General features: G+C 55.8%; 10 protein-coding genes across 10 annotated transcripts, besides 27 other annotated features; all 10 read right to left on the reverse strand.

Annotated features, from left to right (window-relative positions):
• Positions 1–223: 223 nt before the first annotated feature.
• On the reverse strand, positions 224–4,084 carry TraAM80_04754 (NADH-dependent fumarate reductase-like protein; the record flags this gene model as incomplete). Its single annotated transcript, XM_029381668.1, has 1 exon — positions 224–4,084. The coding sequence occupies one exon, from the start codon at positions 4,082–4,084 to the stop codon at positions 224–226; it is 3,861 nt and encodes a 1,286-aa protein (XP_029238530.1).
• Positions 4,085–4,200: 116 nt separating this feature from the next.
• Positions 4,201–4,271: a sequence feature (A-rich).
• A 754-nt stretch (positions 4,272–5,025) lies between these two features.
• Positions 5,026–5,053: a microsatellite.
• A 1-nt stretch (position 5,054) lies between these two features.
• Positions 5,055–5,076: a microsatellite.
• A 114-nt stretch (positions 5,077–5,190) lies between these two features.
• Positions 5,191–5,209: a microsatellite.
• A 52-nt stretch (positions 5,210–5,261) lies between these two features.
• Positions 5,262–5,295: a microsatellite.
• Positions 5,296–5,374: 79 nt separating this feature from the next.
• On the reverse strand, positions 5,375–6,628 carry TraAM80_04755 (putative aspartate aminotransferase; the record flags this gene model as incomplete). The annotated part of the gene is made up of 1 exon (XM_029381669.1): positions 5,375–6,628. The coding sequence occupies one exon, from the start codon at positions 6,626–6,628 to the stop codon at positions 5,375–5,377; it is 1,254 nt and encodes a 417-aa protein (XP_029238531.1).
• A 6-nt stretch (positions 6,629–6,634) lies between these two features.
• Positions 6,635–6,663: a microsatellite.
• Positions 6,664–7,011: 348 nt separating this feature from the next.
• Positions 7,012–7,041: a microsatellite.
• A 16-nt stretch (positions 7,042–7,057) lies between these two features.
• TraAM80_04756 (uncharacterized protein) lies at positions 7,058–9,145 on the reverse strand (the record flags this gene model as incomplete). The annotated part of the gene is made up of 1 exon (XM_029381670.1): positions 7,058–9,145. One exon carries the CDS (start codon positions 9,143–9,145, stop codon positions 7,058–7,060), a length of 2,088 nt encoding a protein of 695 aa, XP_029238532.1.
• An 81-nt stretch (positions 9,146–9,226) lies between these two features.
• Positions 9,227–9,283: a microsatellite.
• Positions 9,258–9,284: a microsatellite.
• A 223-nt stretch (positions 9,285–9,507) lies between these two features.
• Positions 9,508–9,541: a microsatellite.
• Positions 9,542–9,582: 41 nt separating this feature from the next.
• Positions 9,583–9,602: a microsatellite.
• A 328-nt stretch (positions 9,603–9,930) lies between these two features.
• TraAM80_04757 (uncharacterized protein) lies at positions 9,931–10,797 on the reverse strand (the record flags this gene model as incomplete). The annotated part of the gene is made up of 1 exon (XM_029381671.1): positions 9,931–10,797. One exon carries the CDS (start codon positions 10,795–10,797, stop codon positions 9,931–9,933), a length of 867 nt encoding a protein of 288 aa, XP_029238533.1.
• A 355-nt stretch (positions 10,798–11,152) lies between these two features.
• TraAM80_04758 (putative actin) lies at positions 11,153–12,412 on the reverse strand (the record flags this gene model as incomplete). The annotated part of the gene is made up of 1 exon (XM_029381672.1): positions 11,153–12,412. One exon carries the CDS (start codon positions 12,410–12,412, stop codon positions 11,153–11,155), a length of 1,260 nt encoding a protein of 419 aa, XP_029238534.1.
• Positions 12,413–12,658: 246 nt separating this feature from the next.
• Positions 12,659–12,728: a sequence feature (A-rich).
• Positions 12,729–13,027: 299 nt separating this feature from the next.
• Positions 13,028–13,056: a microsatellite.
• A 269-nt stretch (positions 13,057–13,325) lies between these two features.
• On the reverse strand, positions 13,326–14,147 carry TraAM80_04759 (uncharacterized protein; the record flags this gene model as incomplete). Its single annotated transcript, XM_029381673.1, has 1 exon — positions 13,326–14,147. One exon carries the CDS (start codon positions 14,145–14,147, stop codon positions 13,326–13,328), a length of 822 nt encoding a protein of 273 aa, XP_029238535.1.
• Positions 14,148–14,182: 35 nt separating this feature from the next.
• Positions 14,183–14,214: a microsatellite.
• Positions 14,215–14,280: 66 nt separating this feature from the next.
• Positions 14,281–14,315: a microsatellite.
• A 69-nt stretch (positions 14,316–14,384) lies between these two features.
• Positions 14,385–14,410: a microsatellite.
• Positions 14,411–14,571: 161 nt separating this feature from the next.
• TraAM80_04760 (putative rRNA dimethyltransferase) lies at positions 14,572–16,014 on the reverse strand (the record flags this gene model as incomplete). Its single annotated transcript, XM_029381674.1, has 1 exon — positions 14,572–16,014. The coding sequence occupies one exon, from the start codon at positions 16,012–16,014 to the stop codon at positions 14,572–14,574; it is 1,443 nt and encodes a 480-aa protein (XP_029238536.1).
• A 322-nt stretch (positions 16,015–16,336) lies between these two features.
• Positions 16,337–16,389: a microsatellite.
• Positions 16,390–16,466: 77 nt separating this feature from the next.
• Positions 16,467–16,509: a microsatellite.
• An 869-nt stretch (positions 16,510–17,378) lies between these two features.
• On the reverse strand, positions 17,379–18,878 carry TraAM80_04761 (conserved CBS domain protein; the record flags this gene model as incomplete). Its single annotated transcript, XM_029381675.1, has 1 exon — positions 17,379–18,878. The coding sequence occupies one exon, from the start codon at positions 18,876–18,878 to the stop codon at positions 17,379–17,381; it is 1,500 nt and encodes a 499-aa protein (XP_029238537.1).
• A 144-nt stretch (positions 18,879–19,022) lies between these two features.
• Positions 19,023–19,062: a sequence feature (A-rich).
• Positions 19,063–19,150: 88 nt separating this feature from the next.
• Positions 19,151–19,249: a microsatellite.
• A 122-nt stretch (positions 19,250–19,371) lies between these two features.
• Positions 19,372–19,404: a sequence feature (GA-rich).
• Positions 19,405–19,527: 123 nt separating this feature from the next.
• Positions 19,528–19,559: a microsatellite.
• Positions 19,560–19,628: 69 nt separating this feature from the next.
• Positions 19,629–19,674: a sequence feature (A-rich).
• Positions 19,675–19,785: 111 nt separating this feature from the next.
• On the reverse strand, positions 19,786–20,484 carry TraAM80_04762 (putative proteasome activator protein pa26; the record flags this gene model as incomplete). The annotated part of the gene is made up of 1 exon (XM_029381676.1): positions 19,786–20,484. One exon carries the CDS (start codon positions 20,482–20,484, stop codon positions 19,786–19,788), a length of 699 nt encoding a protein of 232 aa, XP_029238538.1.
• A 151-nt stretch (positions 20,485–20,635) lies between these two features.
• Positions 20,636–20,662: a microsatellite.
• A 2-nt stretch (positions 20,663–20,664) lies between these two features.
• Positions 20,665–20,690: a microsatellite.
• Positions 20,691–20,841: 151 nt separating this feature from the next.
• Positions 20,842–20,872: a microsatellite.
• Positions 20,873–20,976: 104 nt separating this feature from the next.
• On the reverse strand, positions 20,977–22,764 carry TraAM80_04763 (uncharacterized protein; the record flags this gene model as incomplete). Its single annotated transcript, XM_029381677.1, has 1 exon — positions 20,977–22,764. One exon carries the CDS (start codon positions 22,762–22,764, stop codon positions 20,977–20,979), a length of 1,788 nt encoding a protein of 595 aa, XP_029238539.1.
• A 63-nt stretch (positions 22,765–22,827) lies between these two features.
• Positions 22,828–22,856: a microsatellite.
• The last annotated feature ends 70 nt before the right edge of the window (positions 22,857–22,926 follow it).

The raw sequence follows: 22,926 nt of genomic DNA on the forward strand, positions 1-22,926 counted from the left end.
GATTGATGATGAAACTTGTCAGGGGGTGGGGAAGCCATTTCTTCGTTTTTTTTTTTTTCCCTTTCTTCTTTTGTCTTACCTTGTCGATTTCCAAATTACTATTTATCGGTTCCTTTGAGCACAAAGGACGCGTCGTTTCGTTCTCCCACGCACTACAGCCCCACCCTCTACACACCACCGCACGCTTTTATCTGCATTCCTCGGGATGCGTGCGTGTGGTTGACTACGTGGACTGCATGTCATCATCAATCGTGTGCACGAGCGCCTTGTTGTAGCCCATCATCAGCAGTTCGTTCTTCACCGCACGCTGCATTGCCGGGGGACCGCAGATGGCAACCAGTAGATCATTTGACGGCTGCTGCAGCGTCTTCTGCATGGACTCGCGGTCAACGAAGCCCACGCCACCGGTCCATCCCTCAGGCGGGTTGCTGAGCACAAACTCATAGGCAAACTTGTCAGGGTACTCCTTGGCGTAGCGACGCAGCGTGTCGCGGTAGGTCAGCTCCTCATACTCCTCAGCGGCGTACAACAAACGGACGGACTCCGTTTTATCCACGTAGGGATGGCTCAGCGCGGCGCGAAGAATCTGCAGCATTGGTGCAACACCTGAGCCTCCCGCAATAAGGGCAAATTGTCGGATAACCTGCTTTCGGAATATAAACTGCTTCTTCTCCACATTGTGGTCGATGCGCAGGCCACCGCCGCATTTTATCTCCACCGAGTCCCCAGGACGCATGGCCGAAATCCACTCCCGCAGCGTCCCCTTGTTCCCACGAGCGAGGATGGATATGGTGCCACGCTCGTCTGGTAGTGTGATGGGGCTGTAGTAGCCAATCAGCTTCTGGCCATCCCACTCACCGCGAATGGCAACGAACTCACCGAGGTGCAGTCCAGAGCGCTGCAGAGCACCGGGGAGGTTGAACCTCAAGACACGCGAGCCGGCGCCGAACTGTTCACCACAGCGGGATTCACGGACGACGACGGACGTCCACTTGTCCTTTGAAAGCGCAAGCGCCTGTTTCTGCAGGATTGTCGCTGCGCGATCGCCCGCAATACGTCCAAAGACGACACATTCCAGCAGCGAGTTACCACCAAGACGATTCTTGCCGTGCACCCCGCCTGTCACCTCACCCGCTCCAAAGAGGCCAAGAATGGGGCTTTGGTTCTCGAGAATGTTCGCGGAGTGGTGTTCATGCAGAATCTCTGCCGAGGGTGAGATGAGGCAGCCGCCCATTGTGTAGTGGATCGACGGCGTCACAAAGGCGACGTAGAAGGGACCCTGTGGGCCCACCACACACGGGTAGACAAATCTTCCCGTAAGTGGGCACACTGTCTTGGCTTTGCAGGAACTCTCGTATTCCTCCAGCGTCTTATACAGAGTTTGAAAATCGCAACCAATGAGCTGCGCCAGCATCTCCACATCCTCCACACGCTGAAACACTCCCAAGGTATCTGCATAGAATTTCAGCGCATTGACGCCAAACAGCTTTGCTGCCGCATTGTTGAGCACGCAGAAGGCAAACTTGCTGCCATTGGAGCCTGGGTATTCGTCGTCTTGGCCAATGATCGCATTGGATACCACGGAGCGAAGTTCAAGCTCGTTAATAAAACGCTCACCTCTCTTATTTAGCAGGACGCCGCCCGACCCACGCAGCGCCTCTGGGCCCAGGTACTTCGTCGTATTGGCAGGGTCTTTTGGATCGATGAGGCCCGTCGGGTGAAGCTGCACCTTGTCCATGTCGACAAGCGTGGCGCCAAGGCGTCGTGCCAGCTTGACGCCGTCACCAGTGGCCCACGGTCCATTGGTCGTGGGGAAGCCAGACAGCTGCGGCGCAAACTCGCGGAGAAGTGATTGCGACATACGATCGTTTGAAAACCCACCGGTGGCAAGAATGACGGCATCTGCAGTGAGCTTCATCGGAGAGGCGCTTGCATCGTTTGCCTTCACGTAGGAAACACCTGTAACCTTCACTTCGCGCCCACCATCAGGCAGGCCTTTGGATTCGTTCAGAAGCGCGGTGACGGCGGTATTTTCCATGATCGTCACGCGATTCGCAAGTTTCGTGCGAATGTGGTGCTCAAGCGCGCGCATGATGGTGAAGCCGATGGGCACGGGTGTCCCATCCGCCTTGTCAGGGGCGCGGTGCGTGCGCTTGCGGCTGTGCCCACCGAGCTGCGACAGCACTGTCAGGGGGATCCCCAGCGAGGAGAGCCAGCTAATGGCATCCCCGCTCTTGACGGAGAGGGTGCTCGCCAGGCCCGGGTCGGTGGTGCCGCCGAGGCCTGAAAGATACGTATCGCGTTCAAAGTACTTCCCGCCGTCATGGACATCCTGCAGCGCCTGCGCACGCGTGCCCCAGCCATTGATGCCGGACGTCGCCTTGGCGCTGTTGCCGCCAAGCTTCGACTCCTTCTCCAGCACGATAACTTGGGCGCCGCAGGCGGCGGCCTCAATGGCGGCTGACAACCCGGCGAGGCCGCCACCCACAATGACAACACGGGAGGGAAGCGAGCCGGCAATGCGATTCTCGCGGGTCTCGCCGTCCTCTTTTGCGATTTCATACATACGAGCGACACGTTCGTTCTCACGTGTGTAGGCTGTGTAGTTTGTGACGCGATTCCGCGAGTAGCGCCATTCCTCCAGCATGTATCGCACCTTAGAGATGTCGCGCTTGATGAGGCTCGCCGTGGCAAGCGCATCGGCGTACATTGCACTGTAGCACTTGACGGAGACCTGCGCCAGCTCGCTCTCAACGGGTTCCAGCAGCTCCTTCTTCTTCCAGTCAAAGATGGTGCCGCGGACGCCATACTTGGGGCAGTACTCGACGTTTTCATAGTCGCCACTTGTACACACGGCCTCGTCGTTGAGGTACATGACTCGCAGCAAGGATGGACCTTCACTACTCTCAACCTTTTCTCCCTTGGCACGTTGCACGACCTCCGCGAGGGTCAGGGGGCGCGCGATGGCAATGGCCCATGGCTGATGCGTGTAGTTCACTCCCGACGCACGGCAGTCGCCACCCCACTCAAACATCACGTCTGGTAAACCTGCCGCGTTCAGCCCTTCCACCACACAGTCCACGGTGTAGCCCTTGTTTACGCCGCCCAGATCCAGCTTAGCCCGTTCATGCTTACGGGCAATGGTGCCTTCCTCAATATTTATGTCAAAACTCTGAGGAAGTGAAAATCGCTCCACCTCCTGCTCTGTAAGGGTAAGAGTGTCGGCATTGTCTTCGGCTTTCATCATGGAACGGAGGCGTTCGACAAGTGGCGCCGTGGCAGGGTCAAAGCAGGTCCCGCTTGACTTATACACCCGTACAGAGCACTCCATCACACGCCGCAGGTGTTCCGACATGACGTGCTTCTCCCCCACGGGCATCATGTTTACCAGTGACACCTCGCTGTTGGGGTTAAAGGTGTTCAGGTACTGATTCACCATGTCGAAGGCCCCTTGTAGCACTTTCCCTGCCTTAGCTTCGGCATCCTTTGCCCCCACTGTCCCCTCGACCACGAAGCGAAGGGTGTACGGCACGGTGTACTCCAGCCCCTTCAGCGTCACCACTGTGCGCTCCTCGGCTTGCGGGCGGGGGAGGTTGCGGGATAACATCTCGCGCGCCATGCGGTCACGCTCCTTAGAGGCAAGCGCAGGATCAACGATGACAACCGACGCGGAAGAGCGGCCGTCCGTGCTTTCCACAAAGCGTCGCTGCTGCGTGAGCGGCGATGCAGTGTCCTTCACAAGGGAGGACGCCCAGCGCACGGCGGTGGCAGCAGCAAGACGTGCGCCAGGCGCTGGTGCTGCTGCCGTCGTAGCTGTCAGCGCGGTCCCCCCACGCCGCAGCGCAGCCGTGGCGCCAGTGCAGACTATGGAGGAACGGAACAACATACGTTTCCTTGAGAACATTGTTTGGCTTGTGTTTGCTTGCTTTGCAGATCCAAAGTAGATAAAAACGAAAACGAAAACAAAAAGATCTCCGTCTGTCGTACTCACCAAGGCGTTGCGCTTACCTGCCTGGTGGGCGATTGGCTGCCCCAACAATTCATGTTTTTGGTCCGTGCTGTAGATGCGCTGGTCTTCCACCATCCGCAGCGGCGCATGCTGGCGTGGCAAGCGGGAAGACGGCACAACGCTTCACCTCAAGCGACGCGTGACCTCGTTGCAGTGACCAAAAGTCACAAGCGAAGGTAGATGGCCAGATCAAAAGGAAAAAAAAAACAAAAGACAAAAACAAAAACAGAAATAAAAAAAAAAACAAAAAACAAAAACAAAACACAGAACGCCGAACGGTTGTGGAAGGCATACCACTGGCACCTGCACCCAGAAGAAACGACTGCATTGTTACCGTGCCCTCGTTGGCACCGCTACGCCTCCGTCCGCCCCAACTTGGGATGCATCTGCCCCTTCCACCCCCCTCCATCGTTCGTACGGCCAACGTAACGCGTCTCTGCACGTTATTCCACACGCACGCGTGCGGCGGTCACGGCCCCAAGACAAAAACAAGGGAAGAAAGATATAACTCGATGAAATCAAGAAAATCAAGCTCAAAACAAAATTTTGCTTTGCCTTTAGTAGCAAAGGCAAAATTATGACGAGTGTGGGGTGACCTGCTCTGCAGCCATCAATTATGTTTGGTTTCAGTTCCTCTTTTTTTTTTTCGTTTTTGTGTGCTTTTCGTAACCCGTACAGTCATTGGCTTCTCCGAGTTGCGTTCCTCCTCCTTCCACCGCCTTCTTTCGTACTTTATAGGGCGGGGTGGATTCATTGGCTGCCGCATTAGGAGGGGATTTCTTTATTTACCAAGCCGTTGTTAGTTGTTAGTTTTTTTTTTTTTTCAAAATCATTGATTGCACCGCGATTAACACACAAATTCCCCGATTCACCCGTTCGTTTCATACGTATACGTCTTAAACAACACTGAGGTCGATGAAAGGGAAGATAAGTAATTATATATATGTATACTTCCCTCCTTTTGTCTTCTCTCTTTTTGTTCTGGTCTACGCTCAAGGTTAACTTGCATTATCCCACACCCACCCACCCACCCACCCACCCACCAAGAGAGAGAGAGAGAGAGAGAGGCACACACACTGTTGTGGCTACATAGGCGTGTATGTATGCATTTACATATGTAGATGGGCGGGCGAAGTCCCTCGTATTTTCTTCTTTCTCCCCCGGGGCTTACCATTTAGTCTTGTGTGTGTGTGTGTGTGTATTTTTTTTTTGCCCCCTTCTCCCCTCGCCTGCTTTCTTCTGTCCTCGTCTTTTTTTTCCTTTTCTTGTTTGTTTGCTTGCTTGTTAGGCGAGTTTAAGCACCGTTATTATTATTACTCTGTTGGCTCCGTTATCAATGTGCATTTTTCTTTTGCTGCTCCCTCCTCATATCTTCGCCTTTGCAGCCGTCGACACCCCAGACGAGGCTAACGTGACGTCGCGCACCACGTCATCAATGGCACCGACAAGCAGGCCCGTCGTCTGCTTTGTCAGACTAGCCATGTTGGCACGGCTGGACGCCAGCACAAACACGCGCTTCTGAACGAGTTTCGCGCACTGGGCTTTGGTGAGGCCAAGGTACGAAAACATGCCGACCTGCTGAACAACATGCTCCCAGTTGCCCGGGGTGCCGCGCTGCTTCAGGCCGTTGTAGACGTCCTGACGCATTTCCTGCACGCGCTGCGCCATCCCGCACAGCTCCGCCTCCCACTCTGAGCGGAGTTCAGGATCGCTCAAGACGAGGTGCGCCACGCGAGCGCCGTGTGACGGCGGGCTGGAGTACAGGCCACGTGCGATGTGCTCAAGCTGCATCCTTATCATGGTCGCCTTGGAGGGATTGGCAGTGACGACGGAGCACACGCCCACACGCTCCGAGTACAGTCCCATGTTCTTTGAGTAGGACTGCGCCACCAACATCTCCATTCCCTGCCGTGCGAAGAGGCGAACCGCGTAGGCGTCGTTATCAAGGCTGCCGGTGGCATAGCCCTGGTACGCGGAGTCAAAGAAGGGGATGAGGCGACGCGTCTTAAACAGCTTGGCAATCTCGCCCCATTGTTCATGGGTCGGGTCCATACCTGTTGGGTTGTGTGCGCAGGCGTGCAGGATGACTACGCTGCCAGCCGGTGCCGCGCCGAGATCTTCCATGAGACCCTCAAAGTCAAGGCAGCGGCGGGTGTCGTTGTAATAGCGGTACTGGCGCAAGTCGGTCAGACCAGCAGTGGACATCACAGCGTAGTGATTGGGCCAGGTAGGATTAGAAATGTACACAGGAGTCTTCGTCGAGAGAACGCGGGAGATGAAAAATGCGCCCAGGCAGAGCGAGCCAGTGCCGCTCAGTCCCTGCGCCCCCACCAGGTTTTCACGCGGCACGCTGTCGCCGTAGATGAGTTTCATGGACTCCTCAATGAGCGGACCATACCCTGCCATTGGCAGGTACTCCTTGTCGAGGTTCATTTCGAGGAGGCGGCGTTCGGCTTTCCGCACAACCTTGAGCGGGTACGGGCGGCCGTCCGCATCGCGGTATGCGCCAATTATGAGGTCGGCCTTTGGCTGTGGCGCCTTCTTTGCCTCTGCGGCGAGGGCGAAGATGGCGTCTGGCGGCAGGGAATTAATGCTGTTCCATACGCTTGTGGTCGCCATTTCTTATGTGTGTGTGTGTGTGTTTTGTTTAGTGTTGGTTGTAGCTTTATGCAAGTTGTATTCTCTTGCCGTTTGTTTTCGTTTTGTTTTGTGTAAATAAAGAAAACACGAAACGAGGGGAGGGAGAAAAAAGAGGACGGCTCACAAATTCACAAGAGATGTGAAGGGGCAGCGGCGGCGGTGGTAAGAGAAGGTCAATTTTTGCACAAACCATCAAACACAGCGGACACACAGCCACTACGCGACTCCCTCTGTTTCCTCCACCACATGCTTGCTACATTTTGAAATTCAGCCAGGACGTGCAATGGGGGCAGAAACCCCAAGAGCGCAAAAATAGAGCCCAACCAAACAGAGAGAAAAAAAAAGAGAGGGAGCAAGAGGAGTATATATATATATATATATATTATATATATGCTCCGGAATCATCCATTAGAGCGGTAGCCTTAGCGAAGATGCAGGAAAAAGACTCCCTCCAATGCATGGCACCGGCAACATCGGGTGTATCTCCCACACCGGGCCATTTATCACATGTGCGTGTTGTTTTTCCTTTTCTTCTTGTTTTTGTTGTTGTCGTTGGTATTCTGTCGCGACATCCCGCACCTTGGCAATCGCCTCACTGAGAGGTATACCCTTGAGCTGTAGCTGAGAGGCCTGGAGAAGGACAGACTCCAGCTGCTCATGACGGTGGAAGATATGCCGGTCGGAGATCCGCGCCGTCGTGACGAAGTCAACGAGGCTCAAGGTGGCTGCTGTTTGATGCAGCTGCTGCGAAGTCTCAATGTCAGCCTCGCGCCCCTCCCCCAAAAACGGCATCCACACTGGGAGGTTGTGGGACACAAAAGAACCACCCAAGACAACGGAGCAGTCCGGCCCCGGACTCGTATCGCCGGCCACGTTGGGTAAACCGAGTCCTGTGAAGGGGAGAGACTCCATCACCGAATACAGAAGTTCACTCCGCGACTGTCCCTCTCTCAGCTCCCCGCAGTGGCTACTGACGGCGCCACGCTGCGGTTGCTCTGTTGCACCCCACCTGCTGGGATCGCGACTCTCCTCCCCGTCTAGCACACATCCAGTCAGCTCGCGAAGCCAACGAACCATTCTGGCAATATCCATGTCCCTATGAAAGATAAATTTGCCCTCACTGTCCTGAGAACAAGGCTCCTCGGCTGCGTCGACGTCTCTGACTCCTGCAGCCCCCGCCGCAGAAGTCACTTGTTGCAGTTGTAAAGATGGAGAAGCGACAGCACCTGTAAATGCGGCCCACTCCCCCTCTTCTTCATCAATATCATTTTCGTGGTCTTGCTCATTCCCCGTTTCTCCGTTCGCTGCTACTTCGTGAACAGGTTCCCTCTCCGGTCCATCTATGGCGTGAGCCAGTGGCTGCCCTCCCTCCGGCATCACCTCCGGAGTGGCCACTGGCTCCATGCCCGGACGAGGAGCGACCTCCACAAACTCCCCAAATTCATCGTCATCATCGTCCACCTCGACCTGCCCGTGTGTAGCACACACACCAGACCCATCCTCCTCTGTTTCGCTCGAGGCACAGTTAAGGCGTGGCCGCAGCAACGGAGTAACATTTTCCCAGACCCCATCGTTATGAGGCGGCCTCATGCTCGTGGCAGTGGGCAAAAGCTTGGGTACACTGTCGGATGCCATTGACCCATGAATGCTGCTGCCCGTGCAGGAAACGACACTGTGCTCCTCCGCGGCGCCATTGATTTCCAACAACGGCAGCAACATCGTCGCGCCCCTTTCAGGTGGAGATAATTTGCCTTCCGCCAAGGTCATGCAGCAACTCTCCGGTGTATTGATAGTAGGGCTTGAATAAGAAACTAGAGCAATTGTTTCAGTTAAAGGTAACTCCCCGTCACATTTGTGGTTATGCTGTGCGTCGTGCTTACGCTTATTTTTGGGAGACAGACTTGTAGCTGTTGGGGCAGAGGCAGCATCACCTGCATGCATACTCGGGACACGCGTTGATACCGTTGCCTTGTCGCAGCCTCCAGTGTGTCCCGGCAGGGTGGGCGCATGCCCATTAAAACAAGTCGCGGGTGACGTCTTCCTGCCCGCTCTCTCACTCCACGAGGATGCCGCCCATGGTGCGCCCGCGGCACGGTGCAATGGAGTTGCCGCATTGTTTGCCACGCCGGGCGGTAGGGCAGAACTCCCCTCCAGCCCGCGCACCGAGGAGGTGGTGCTGAGAGGCGATGCCGGCGTGCTGAACCGTACGCCATGCACAGCGGCGACCGCCCCAGGGAAATTCGCACAGCTTGCTCCTGTTCCTGCCGATGTGGAATCCCGCGATATTGCCGCAACGGTGACTGACGCCGCCTGCGTCCTCGTCACCACGTCCGGTGCGGCTAACGCCTCAAAGAACTGACCGAACTCATCCTCTGCGTCACTACCTACAGGAGAGCCGGTGCCCCTATCATTACCGCGTGACTGCTGAGCCTCCCCTGCTCCTGCGCATGCCTGCAAGGCCGTCTTGAAGTGCGTCGGCAACGTTGGGGTATGCATCCTACGGTTGTGTGGGTGGGTGTGGGTGGGCGCGCACAGCGGAAACAACAAAACACAGCTCCCAACGAAAAACGGAAATTTAAAATAAAACAACAACAAAACAAAATAAAAGCACACACACACACAGACACACACACACCAGGGAGAGAGGAGGACGGACAGACTCATGCAGACAACTGCGTACTGGCTACCCACGACAGCTGTCAATGACCAGCGCCATCCACACAAGTGACTTTTTACACACCCCACTCCACCCGCCTTTTTGTTTTGTTTTCTTCTCCTGCCCCACGAGCCCGCATGTATACGTACCAAGGACTGCACGCATCACAGAGCAGCTGCAGAGGGAATTATCCACATGTGAAAACAACAGAAAAAAAAAACAACAACAACAACAACGTTGTCGCTTGTTATATCCGATCCTCGCGATGCCACACACGCTCTCTCTCTCTCTCTCTCTTTGTGTGTGTGCGGCCTTGATCCCTCTTCACACGTGAGAGGGCATGCCTGCTTCCATGAACCTCAGCACAAGGACGAACTTCACAGCGGAGCGGAATATTCACGCATAGAATCCATGCAGAGAAGACATATACAAAATAACTAATAATAGCAATAAAAACTCACCTTTTTACGGGGTTCACTTCATTCAGCAATCATCGTCCAGGTCATGCAGGCGATGGAGCTCACAGCTCGTCTTCTCCTTTTCCATGGTTCAGTAAAGGAAAGCATAAATGAATAAATACAAAGGTCCTCTACTAACCCTTGCAAGGGCGGCCCAAGGTATAATTTTACCAACCCTCTGGCAATCCTATTAGATTCCTACGCTGCGCCTTCCGCGATTGAGACCGGTTCATGTCCTCGGCGTCATTGTAAAGGGAAGCAATTTTTTTCCTGAGATGTGCCTTGACTGCTTCCTCTGTCGGCATTTTATGCAGCTGCACGGCGGGCGCCGGCGGTCTAGCCAGCGTGGTGGTGGCTATCGCGGTATAACTTGTGTACGTAACCGGAGGCGGATCAACGTAGGTGTGGGACGACGTCTGCGTTGGCGTTTCACGCGCCAGTGGGCCAAAGAACAAACTTGCCCTAATGCCATTCGCATCATTTGCCACGTCTCCCTCCTTCGCGTCGTCGTCCACTTGCATCCTTGACGCACCAACTTCAGTACGACCGTGCTGGCCGCTGTATGTGGTTGGGTGGCTCGTCACCGGCAGAGGCTCCCGCGTGCGTGTCTCTTCCGCCTCCGCAAACAATTCTGCCTCGTTGACGCTAGCGACGTCACACGCGAGCCAGTGGCGAACCAATGCATCCCCTTGCTGCAGGTCAGGGGGCAGCACCCTGATGTTTTGCTCAGGGCATAAGCAATGCCGAGGTGCTATCTTGCAGCATTGGCAGTGCGCCATCACGTTGCTGGCGCCACTTCCCACGCCCTCACCCGACACAACATTACTCGTCGCTGTCACCGCAGCGGAATCGGCCTGTGAGGACGCAGCTCTACGGCGGTGATGCTCTACCTGCCACATGAGAGCAGAGAGTTTGCTTGCCAGCAGCTTTTCATACTCTGCCTGCAAGGAACGGAGAACGGCGTCACGGGCACGTTCGTTTTCCTCCTCCTTTCCTCGCAGGAACTCACGGAGATCCCTGCGTCGCATCGACATCGTTTTCTGCTTCACTTCCTACTGCTGCCGCTGCTGCTTCGAGCGGTAGACACCCCTCCCCCTTCCAGTCAAAACACGCCCGATACACGAAGAGGATCATATATGTGCACAAAGAGAGACGAGGGAAGAGACACATATGCGGACTAAATACCCACGACAGTAAGTAAAGCCGTTGCCGCAAATACAGCTATCCTTGCATCGCTTCACCCACCCACCTCTCCGCCTCCTCCGGCTGCCCCACATACACACACACAAATGGTACCGTGAAGGCCGTGTATATTATATATACACGCCTCTTTCTGTGTGTTTAGACACGTACGTCATCTTGTTCCCACCCCCTTTCCTTGGCATCTTTTCATCCGACACGGCGGTTGTGCAGCGCACGCTCACCCTCCTCCAGGAAGTCCGCCCGACTTACAACCATCTCCTGCGGGAACGTCGAGAGCCGAGTGAGAAACGATGCACCCAGCCATGCCATGTGGGATCGTTCTGCCGGTGCTGAGACCCGCACCTTGCAGTTCCGTGGAGTAAGCCGCAGCAACTCCGAAAGGAAGCGCTGACCAAATCCACTGAGAAGCGTCGAACCACCTGTTAAATAAACGTGTTGGCACAGTTCCGCGCGAAGCTCAATGTCAGCCACCCGCACCGCATTAGCGACAAGTTCCGCCAAGCCGACATGCTCTTTCCCAAGAAGGGCAGGGTTAAATAGCACCTCCGGGGCCTGCAGCAACTCATACCCAAGCATCAGCTCCGTGCCATCGGGCAGGCAATGTTTCTTTGGCGGTGTTGCGGCAACAGCCTGCGCAAAACTCAACAGAGCCGTATCGCCCTCGCCATCATCACCAGCCGCTCCTTCCGCGGCACGCGCAGGAATGGCGCTTGTTGGTACGGGATGTGGACTCACCTCGCAGCGCTGCTCCTTGATGGTGCGCACCAGCTCACGCTCGGCGCCGCAGCGTGACGGATTAAATCGACTGGTTACGGTGCTGTGTACCCCATGAGAGCCGTCGCCGCCATCACATGTAGCGTAGTAACTGCCATACTCGCGTAACAGTCGCTGGAGGTACTGCGTGACGGCGCCTCCTCCAAAGTCCTCCCGCTGCATCATTGCCGTGACAGCGTACCCCTGCACCGCCGCCGCCACGGAGGAGACGCCATCCCCGACATCCAGCACCATTCCCGTAGTGTTGCCTGTCGCATAGAGTGACAGGAGGGGCGCAACGCCGACACACATGCCGGAGATAGACTTCTCTTCAAAGAGAACCTGCGCCACACGCGCTCGTTGCGGGCGAGAACTGAACGGGTGCTCGACCCAAAAAACATCCCTCTCGGCCAGTGGGGTATTCAACTGTTGCTCGATGTGCTGCAGCAGCAGGTGCCAGGCATCCCAGTCGACGATGCTCCCGTGCTGAATGGGGTACGAGAGATGCAGCAGACCGCGACGCTCCGCCGCAGTATTCCCTACAGCCACCGCAGCGTCTCCATGTGATGTATGAAACAGTGGCTTGTACTTTGCACGACCTGCCAGTGACGGAAAAGAGTTAGGGGCGGTGGCGGTGCTACACGCCGCCTTCACACTACTCGAGCCGGCGTCCAACACAATGGCACTCTGCATATGCGAGCAGTCGCCGGCCCAGACCCACACCCACCCGCAAGACTGCCTCTGCCCCTGCTACGGCGAGGTCCAATGCCTCTATTTGTGGTGTTTCTGTCTCTGCCACAACGGCAGGCGAAGGGGAGCAGCGAAGCAACAAGAGAAGACACAAACAACAGCGAGAGATCAGGGAGGGAGTCGTGTCCACCGCGGGAAAAGCCTCTGCATGAAGCACGCCCACAACAACCCAAGACCAATATTGCACTCAAAATAGACAAAACACAACAATACCAAACAAAAAAAAAAGGAAAAAAAAAAAAAAAAAAAAAAAAGAAAAGTAGGGGACGAAGAGCAAAGGAGAACAGCACGACTTTACTGACTGCCGTGCGTTCCACCCTACCCCCGCATGGTATTCTTCCATATATATATTCCGATAAAGTTAAAGCTGCTCATGCAAATGGCGCTTCCATATCTCCATTATATAATATATTGCCTTTTTTGTTCGTTCTCACCTCACTGGACTGTGGGAGGATCAGAGAGAGATGCCAAACGAGCACTTATTTCGCCGTCGCTATGTAGAGGCTCTTCCGCAGTGTCCTCCTGCTGCGTCGACGGCCTCTCGTTCCCGCTACTTGCGGGGAGGAAGGGGGGGGGGGGGGGGGGGGTCACGCTGTTATCGTCCGCATTTGACGTTGTCGCCGTCGCAGGCGGCGAAGAAGAGGGGGAAGAGCAGCGGTTTGACCGCGCCATTGTCTGCACCAGGGCGATAGAAGTGGGTCGTATAAACGCGTGTGGGTTGCGCAGGCGCCGCTAGAGGCGCTCCTCCAGAGCACTATTCCGCTGGTGCTGCAGGGTGGTTTTGTGCGAGACTTCTTATGTCTCCCGCCGCTGCCACTTCGCTTGACGCAGGGCCACCCTCGGCACAAATACGGCCTCAGCGGCGGGAGCTGCTTGTGCGGCATCGCTGCCTCCCAGTGTGGGGTGTTGTTGTAGATGAGGGTGTTGTTGTAGATGAGGGTGCCGCTAACGCACCGTCGTTGGTTGCCTGCGTCATGACTTTGCTGCCCGCATTTTTCTTTGCGATGATATCGTCGTCACACGCCGTGAACCGCAGTCGGGTGTTTTCACGCAGCGATGCGTACATCTGCCGCCGTTGCTGCAGCACCTTTTGATGCAACCGCAGTACCACGGCGATTCCCTCAATCTGCATTATGTTAAGCAGCTGCAGCGCCCTATTGCGGTCCTGCATCGCTTTCTGCAGTTCGGCGTGGCGGCAGCCGCAGTCGCCATCGCCGTCCCCGTACTCGGTAAGTTGCTGCATTAATGCGACAGAAACACATTCCGTTTCTTTCTGTCGGGCAACAAGGCTCTTCATCTTATCCCACCTACGCAACATGCCGTGCAGCTTCTCTGCAAACTCGCCGCCCCGCGCAGCACAATCGCCTGGAGGAGGCGAGGGCGACAGGATCGCAGGTGACGTTGTATCACATCGCGGCTGCCGTGTCGCTGCCGCCCCGATGTAAGGCGTACGGTACCCCCCGTGGTGGTAGCGGTGGTGGCGGCTGTGATGCAACGCCGCGGTCGGACTCGTCATGGCGGCGGAAGCAGGGAGAGAAGGAGAATAAAAAGAGGGAGGGGCAGATTCCGATAGTAACGTCTTTGGCGTGGCAGTGTGCTGTGACCGCTGTCGCACCTGCGGCAGTGCAGAGATGGCTGCATGCTCCCTGCGACACCGATACTGCGACGCATACGACATTCTCAAAAAAGGCCGCGACGAACAAACAACAAACACCGCCGCCGCCGCCGGCGCAGGCGACTGCCGCACCCACGCAACCAAGAACCGCAGACTCCCCACGTCAGGCCCGTCGCTTGTGGCTAATTTCCCTTTTTGCGTGTGTGCGTGTGTGCGTGTGTGCGTGCGTGCTGATTCGCCACGTCGTTCCTTGCATGCATAAAGTTGTTGCCATACACACAGAGGGAAAGAGAGAGATGTATATATAATAATAATAATAATAATAAGGACGCCACCCACACAACTGTGGCACATTGGCTCACATACCTTAAACGGAAACGGGGGGTGAGGCGAATGGAGCGGGCAAACAAGCCAAAAACCTTCCCCTCTTCCACTCATTCTCTCTTGCATGTTTTGTGTGTTTGCGGTTCTTTCAATCCGCTTCGTGTCATTCCACGTTTCCGCCGGCCGCCTCGCTCTTCGTCGTCTCGTCGCGTGGTTGCTGTTGCTGTGAGGAGGCCTCGAGGAAGCGTCGCCACAGCTGGGCAAGTTTGCAGATTTCCTCGGCTGTCATGTCCAAGACGGTCAGTGCCCCGTCCACCCGCAGCTCCTGCAGCATGTACTGCGCCACCTCTGCCGGAACACACTTCACCAGCGCCTTGTACACCGTCATGCCACGATGCCCTGGCTTCATCAGTAGATCGGTGAAGTGCATCAGCGTGGCGGCGTCCATCGCGGGTACGAGTGACACGGCGCGTGGCTGCAGCGTAAGCATCGCCCCAAGCACCTCGGTTTTTGGGTAGTACGTCATCTCCCTGAATGTCTGCCGCACCTGCACGTGGAAAAAGCACTGACACATCACCGACAGGCGTGAGAAGTGTATGGAGCCTGCGGGGGCGATGATGCGCTCCGCAATTTCCTTCTGGGTGAAGATATGCAATGGGACGCGGCCAAAGACGAACAAATTCTGCCTGCGTGAGCAATCCACGGCGTACCGCATCAGCAGCTCCGTAATGACGTCAAAGGGGAGATTGGCAACGACCTCCACCTTCGCGTCCCCATCGGACCACCAGCGATCCGTCACAGCAAAGGCGGCGGCACTGCCACTACTACCACTACCACTGCTGTTGCCCGCGTCGCGGCTGTGGCCACCATCACGCGCGGTGTCGTGATTAAACCCAGCAAATTTCCCAAATCGTCTTCGCAAAATGCGTTCGCGCCGTGCATTTCGTAGCGGGGCGCCCTCGTACCCTTCACCACCGTCATCGGCATTTCCAGCCGCCGCGCCTCCCTCCTCGCCGGCATCCGCGTGCGAGGCAGCTGGTCGCCTTCGGTGCTGCTCAACAAAGCTGGGGAACACCGAATGCAGCAGCTCAAGCTCCTTCACGCGGAGCACATCGGCATTCACCCACTGAAACTTTCCATCTGTGTACTGTCGGATCTGCTCCAGGTGTGCGTTGAACCGCTCATCCGCCTCAACACCCAGCACGGCGATGCAGGGCCGTGTCAGCAGGCTCCGCGTGAGGGCTCCGGTGCCAGGTCCCAGCTCAATCAATAGCTTGTCGTGCGTCTTGAGCGTCGTGCGGCTGAGGTGGGAGACAATCTGGTGTGTGAGCTTCAAGTTGAGGATGAAGCGCTGGTCGTACTTCGCCAGGTAGCCGGCGTGCGGCACCTTGAAGAGGTGCTTCAGCCCCTCCGCCTTCACCCGGGGGCCACCAGGGCACCGCAGCGGCGTGAGTGCCACGCCCTCGCCACCGATGGCATTCCTGCGCCGCCGGATGGGAGGCGCCGCCGCCGAAGAGGACTGCGATCGCCAGCCACAGCGAAGCACACCCGCGGCAAAAGGGAGAGCGCACGTCGATGCACCAGTGCAGCAACGCAGACGCGCCATACAAGGAGGCATGAGACGAAGGAAGAGGTCCGCCAACCAAACACGCCGCCTCTAGTCACCTATGCTTGACTCAACGCTACCAAGGCTGCTGGGGGCAGCGGCCGCGACCTTTAAAGAGACCAGGCAAACACACACGCGCGGACAAACAGAGAAAGAGAGGATATAAAAAAAAAACAGGCAACACATGCACTGCCAAAACACATGGGCCATTCCTCCTCTACCCAATAGGAGGGGGCGGCTTCGCACGCATCGAGAAACACAGATGGGCATTGCAAGAGGAGGAGGGTTTAAGTTTGATAGCAGCGCTGGTGCTTGCTCGTTATTCTTTCTGTCTCTCGTATGTGTTCTTTGTTTGTTTGTTTGTTCTTTTCTCTCGCTCTCTGCCTCACTCAGGTTGATTCCAAAGCTATCACTTCACTCTCGCGTGCGGCATAGGTGCACCTCTAACATCGCTCTCTCTCTCTCTCTCTCTCTCTCTCTCTCTCTCTCTCTCTCGATCTGCTGTCGGCGTCTTCCGGCCAATGTGTGCATCTAGAGAAGAGGAAGGGGCAAAATACATGCCTCTCTTATGCCGCCTCTTCTCAAGCACCACGCATCGCCTAACAAAAGTCTTTCCACAGCATCAACTTGTTCTCCATAATACAGACACGGAAAAAAAAGAAGGAAAACAAAAAAAAAACACAAAAAAAACGGTAAAAACCAAACCAAAAAGAGAGGAGGAGTAGGGAAAGGCAACAGGGTCAGCGACAACATTTAGCATTTCTTTTCGCCCACACACTCGTCTGCCACACATAATATTGATATACACAAATCCATACACGCTTGCAGGAACAGATATATTTGGCTGAGAGCAGGAAGAGCGAGGCAGACGACGTCATGGGCTGGGAGCTTAACACACATCATGGATGTCCGTGTCAGCCCCTGTCACCCAACGCACGCACACATACGCATAAAAAAAAAAACAACAGAAAATAATATAGCAACAACGCCAAATGGGCAGCATTAAAATCAATGGCACTAACGGTGACAGGAGCGCTTGCTGTGACGGGATGACGACAAATTGAGCCACGTAAAGAGACAAGTGCGAACACATTCCTAGAAAACAAACACTGGGCGGTAGTGGTGATAGTGGGGTAATAACGGGAGGAAGGGCGGAAGAAAGGAAAAAAATGGAAGGAGGAGAGTTCTCAAGTGAGACACTGCACCGTGTGTGCACAGCAGTGCCTTCCTCCGCGTTTCCTCCCTACTTCCTTGTATCCCCTCAGTACACCCGAACACAGGTCGCGGCGGTAGACACGTCCCTCCTCCTCTTCTTCGCCGTCCCTCTTTTTGCGCCTCAGCTTTTTATTTCTTCTTTTGAGGTCCTACCTCTGTGAAGTGTCTGAGGTGGTGGCGGCAACCACACGTGTAGCACTGGACGTAGCGGGGCGGAGGGAGGATAGGGAGGACGAGGCTGTGCTTAGCCTACTGCGGTCGTCCGCCGTGGTGTTAGTCGTGGTGACGCCAAACACCAGGAAGAACACCACCTCGGCGATGTTCAGCTGACCCATCAGTTTGTCGGTGTCCGGGTCTACGAGAAACAGCTCCTTCACCCGCTGCCGCACGAAGTGAACGAAGATGTCCCGCAGTGCGTCCTTGGCGTGGAAGACGCAGATCTTTTCAGTCACCATGCCCCCAAGGGCCTCGCGAACGGTGAGTTTCATGTCGTACACGCCTTGATCCTCGATGCGGACAACGTCGCTACGGTCAATGACATCCACGATGATGCCCTCCTCCGACACCACCGCGATGCTATCAATATTGTGTTGCAGCATGAGCCGCAGGGCCTCCAGCAGCGGGGAGTCAAGTGTGACGGAGATGGTGTGGTTCCGATTTCTCCCTAGTTGCGGAATGTAGCAGAAGGGAACGTCAAATATGGCACGGTATGGCCCCACCCGCGGCTCCTTTCCAAACTCCATCAGCGGATTCTCCCCCTCCACATCCGTGGGGGCCGAGAGAAGGTTGCGAACATGCGGCGGCAGCACCACTTCACCAAACAAAACCGCAAAATCAACGGGGTCAACACCATCCGCGCGACTATCACCAGCGGCAACACCAGTAGGAACAACTACGGAGGAGTTCACGGCATCCACCCCCGCTGCCCCTTCCACGCCACGGCGTCCACCACCTGCCGCCTCAATAGACAGAAAAACGGCACCGAGGTACACAAGAATCTGCTGCAGATCCAGTACGGCTAACACACTCACGTCATCGGCCTCCTTGTGCGCGAGCACAGCGATTCGGCGAGCACGATGATGCAGCAGCCGCTGCAGGCACTTATTCAATGGTGTATCCGGGGCGCAGGTAACAAATACAGGGGCTGGAAGCGACGATGAGAAATCTTCAGTATTAGTGCCCGCTGCGCCGCGTCGCTTTTCCCGCCACTGTCGTATTGTGTAACGTGAAAGCTGCTCTGCCTCATCGGGGTGGTCATGGGAGTACAACAAGATATCAATATAATCGGTGGAGCTCATCATACCACAAAAGACGCGAGCAATGGGATCCCACAAGACACAGGCGTTGAGTCGCGTTTCCTGGGCGGCGATAAACGCCACCGCCAGTACGGCATCCACGTCAATGACGACAACCTGCGTGGAGGTGCCTAACATGTCATAACTTGTGCAGCGTGAAAGAAAATCAGCGATGGGTGCTGCGAGGAGCTGGCACTCCTCGTCGCTCAGGTAGTACTCCTCCCCAAAAAAGACGTCGTTGTCCTGCATCTGCTGCGACACATCGGCGAGAGTTGTCGCCCCAACGCTGCGCCGCGTCCCACCACTCGCAACGGTGTATGAGCCGCGGAGGGCAAAAGCACTTGGGCGACGCATCTCTCGTTTCCAGAAGCCACAACTCCCCGCTGATTAAGCACACAGCGTTGACGGGGCGCCAACCACACACACACGCAGTGACACAGAGAGAGAGAGAGAAAAGAAAAAGGACTATCACACGCAAAAAAACAACTCCTCGAGTACAGAAGAAAGAAAAATAAGAGTAGAAAAAAAAAAAAAAGAACGGACGGCACAATTGTGGGAAACCAATGAGCGTCCGTGCCTGCCCGCCTGCTGTTGTGTGTTACCCCCCTTCGCTCACACCACAGATGGTTGTTTCTGTTGTTGTTGTTTTTCCTTTTATTTGTTGTTGTTCTTTTTTTATATATATATATTTTTGTCCTTCTAGTTAGTTATCGTCGTTGCTGTTGCCTAGAGGTGCCTATGTCAACTTCACGGAGGGGGTCTTGCCTTCCGTCCCTGACACGCAGCAGTAGCAGTGATTGCTTACCTACAACTAATCCCTACAAAAACTCGTCGTCCTACGCCAATCAAGAGGAGGGAGAAGAAGAGGAAAGAAAAGAAGGTCTGGGAGTTGCGTGGAGACGCACTTGATAGTTGGCGCAGCCCAACAGAAGAGACAAACATACAGAGACGGATCGCTGTTTCGGGTCGTGTGCCACGACTTTGTCTTTCCGCGTCCTGCCACCTCCTCTCCTCACTTTCTCTCTCTCTCTCTCTGTGCCGACTGCTACCTGCTGCTCTTCTCGTCCACCCCACGCCGGCTGCTTTCATCGACGCAGGCACATTAAAAAAAAAAAAAAGAAATAAAAAACAGGCAAAACAAAAAAAAGAAGGTCAATGGGCTTGGTACTGCCACCACGAGGCAAAGAAGCGTTGTCCCTGGCAGTCTGGGGCCTGCACCTGCGTCCTCCTCCCTGCCGCGCAGGCTCAGGCATTCCCCGCTTTAGCTCACCATGCGATCACCCCCAGTGCGTGGCTCAATCAACTTCTTCCAGTTGAGTGCGTACGCGTTGATGAAAGAGCGCATCGACGACACCAGCTGCATGGCAGACAGCTCCACCTTTAGCAGGGCGTCGGCGTCCACCTGCCGCAGTTCCAGCAACAGTGAAGGGCTTTTGCTACTCTCCTTGGCCTTCTCGTTGCCGTCACCCGGCTTGCCAAGGAGTTTCTCCTCCACACCACTGCGGGCCTCCAGGTATTCTCGCAGGGCGTACACACCTGTTTGCGCCTTCACACCGCTGTTCTTCTCACCAGAACCACCGTTCCCCAATGTTTTGTTTTGCAACTCGTCTAGCATTCGCACGATGGCGTGCTGCACGGCGACGCCCAAGTTGTCTTCCTCCTTTATTTCCGGCAGCCGCACAGAGACAACCGTGCGCACCACCTCCGCATCTCTGTAGACGCCGAGGCAGAGTGACTGATAGTCACGAATGACGGACATGATGCCAGCTGGCGTTTGGTTAACGTTGCCGGACGTGTACGCCGCCTCTTGCACACTGGCGTACTGCACGGCCGCATGCTGCGCGACTCTCTCCAGATGACCCACCGCTTCCGTGGCCCACCGCTCCACGACGGCACAACTCTCCGCCTCCGTGAAGGTCTCACGCAGGGCTTGAGCATAGGCGAGGCGTTTGGGTGGCATTTCTCCCCGTAAGTTCCTTGACGAGCGAATAGTAATAATAACAATGATAAACCAACTATCAACCACGACGCGGACAACGAAAGCTGAATACACCACGGGTCCGCAGAATACAAACGCAAAACAATGCTTCTCTCTCAGTCTTCCTTTTCCCTGTGTGTGTGTGTGTGTGTGTGTGTGTTTGTTTTGGTTTTGGTTTTGGTTTTGGTGGTAAGTGCTCGTGTGATCTTCCTAAAAGGAGCGTACCCGTCCGCCCACGCAAAGAGCGAGGACGAGGCAGAGAGGCGTGCAGGCAGCGTGGCACGGCACACACATACGCACACAATGAAGCAAGGAACGGGAGCAAATACCCCTACGCATACAACAACAACAGCAGCAACGACCACAAAAAGGGCATAATAAAAACCAAACAAAAAGGAAGGAGAAATATGCTTTCTGAAGGAGGAGGGAAAGACACCGCAGTTCGCCAGTACAGATCGCGTCGTGTTCCAGCAATTAACGATCGACGCGTCGTCGCCTCCGCACGGGTTTGACGCGCCCCCGACGGCTTTGCGGGGACGGCACCGTCGCCTCCGCTGACATTTCCTGCACCCACTCCGTCATGACCAGCCCCGTCTGAGACGTGGCGTCCGCGTCAGCGTGGTGTTTCTTAGCCTCGTCACTCGCCTCCGGTTCCCCGTTCCCTTTTGGTTGTCGTGGCTTGAAGCGGCCAATGAAAGGGGCTTGACGCGTGAATTCCTCAGGACTCGGACTGCGCCGCGCAAAGATGTACACGGGCAGCCGCGGTGGAACAACGATGAACGGCGCTGCCGCTGCTGGTTTCTCATCACGGCATGGCACATCGCTGGAGGCGGCAACGAGGCAGCCCTTTGCCTCAGGCGTCATAGAGGCACAACTGCTGCTGCATCGCCAAGGCGATGGTACCAGTCGCTGCCGCAGCGGCGACACCACGTCGCCAGCAATGTCAAGGCCCTCGTCTTCTTCCGCTTCCGCTTCCGCCTCCCCATCCACGATGTTGTGTTCTTTTCCCTCTTCTGGCTCCATGCCACCTGCAGGGCACTTAGGTGGTGGTGTGAAGTACTCATCACTCTTATCTGCGAGGGTTGCCATGGCTACACCGCAGTCTGACTGCTGCGCTGGGCTCTTGGACTCCTTTACGAAACTTCCCTTCGTCTCATCATTGGGGAGCGGGCGACTGCTCGGCTCACGCCTCAGGCTCCCCAGAAGACGGTTGTGGTCCACAGCAAGCTGTGGACTTCGTCCCAGCGTGGCACCACCAGAAATAGTGACAGCTGCCGTGCCGAGGCGCTGTAGGACGTCAGGTGGCACACACCGCGGTAGGTAGCGTGCAACTCGCACCCCGTTGACCTCCACGAAGAGCGGAGGCACACATGCCCCTGCGCAGGCCTCTAAATTGCACGCCTGTGCAGATGATTCCCCCACCGCAGTTGTGGTGCTCGCACTTTCGAACAGAACACGGGCGGTGGGCGAACCAGTCGTTGGGCCCTTCTCAGTGATTGCGTCTATGGGTTCCGTTTTTTCCTCATTGTTTGTTGCGGCGGCGTCCTCGGGCCGCAGTGGCTGCAGCACGCCGCCCTCTGCATCAAAGGGGTTTTCCAGAAACGCCACAAAGTCGTGTTCACACAGAGCCTTACTCTCCCCAGCAGGCAGCGGTCCGTCATTCACGTACAGCGGGTTGGATCCAAAGTTGATCAGGCGGTAGTATGGCCCCGTAAAGAGAGCCCCCTCGCCGTCCTCCTGCTTGGCGTCGTCGTCAATGACCACATAGTCCTTCACGTCTTCACTAACACGTTTGGGGTTATTAGTTGCAGATCCGCGACCTGCGGGGGGGTACTTTGACAGGAGCTGCCTGTGCATGGTGGCGTCACTCACGTACACCACACGGCAATGCAGCCGACTTACGCAGGCATGCCGCAGCCGACACGGTCGTGGAAGACACGTGTGTCGCCCCAAGACGAGATGCGGGATTCTCTTCAGCCAGTCACGTGGGGCGATCATGCGACGACGGGCAGCGGACAACTTCATCTTTTTTCTCTTCGACTTCCTCGTCTTCATGTCATCGGGGCGATTGACCGACGCAGACTCGTCCTCAGCGGCAGGGTCGGTCGTGTTCTGACGCTCCTCGTCCTCGTCGTGCCAATGCGCGTAGAATGGCTGTAGCAGCGACGGCTGCGGTGCTACTGGAAGCAGCAGATCATCGTTGCGTTGGCAGCCGTTGATGACTTTCAGCCGCCACAGGGGCGCAGTGGCACTCCCATGCATGCTCCTGCCTCGTCCTTCCCCGGCTTCCCCACCACACAATTGAGCTTTGCAATAGACAAAAACAGCGAGAGAGAGAGAGAGAGAGAGAGGAGGACGAAGGACAATGAAGAACAGACAGTGGGTAGTAGGTAGTTACAATACAGTGCGACGAACGGAACCACA

Source organism: Trypanosoma rangeli (genome assembly GCF_003719475.1).
Source record: "Trypanosoma rangeli strain AM80 chromosome Unknown Tra_15.4_contig_00143, whole genome shotgun sequence".
NCBI lineage: Eukaryota > Euglenozoa > Kinetoplastea > Trypanosomatida > Trypanosomatidae > Trypanosoma > Trypanosoma rangeli.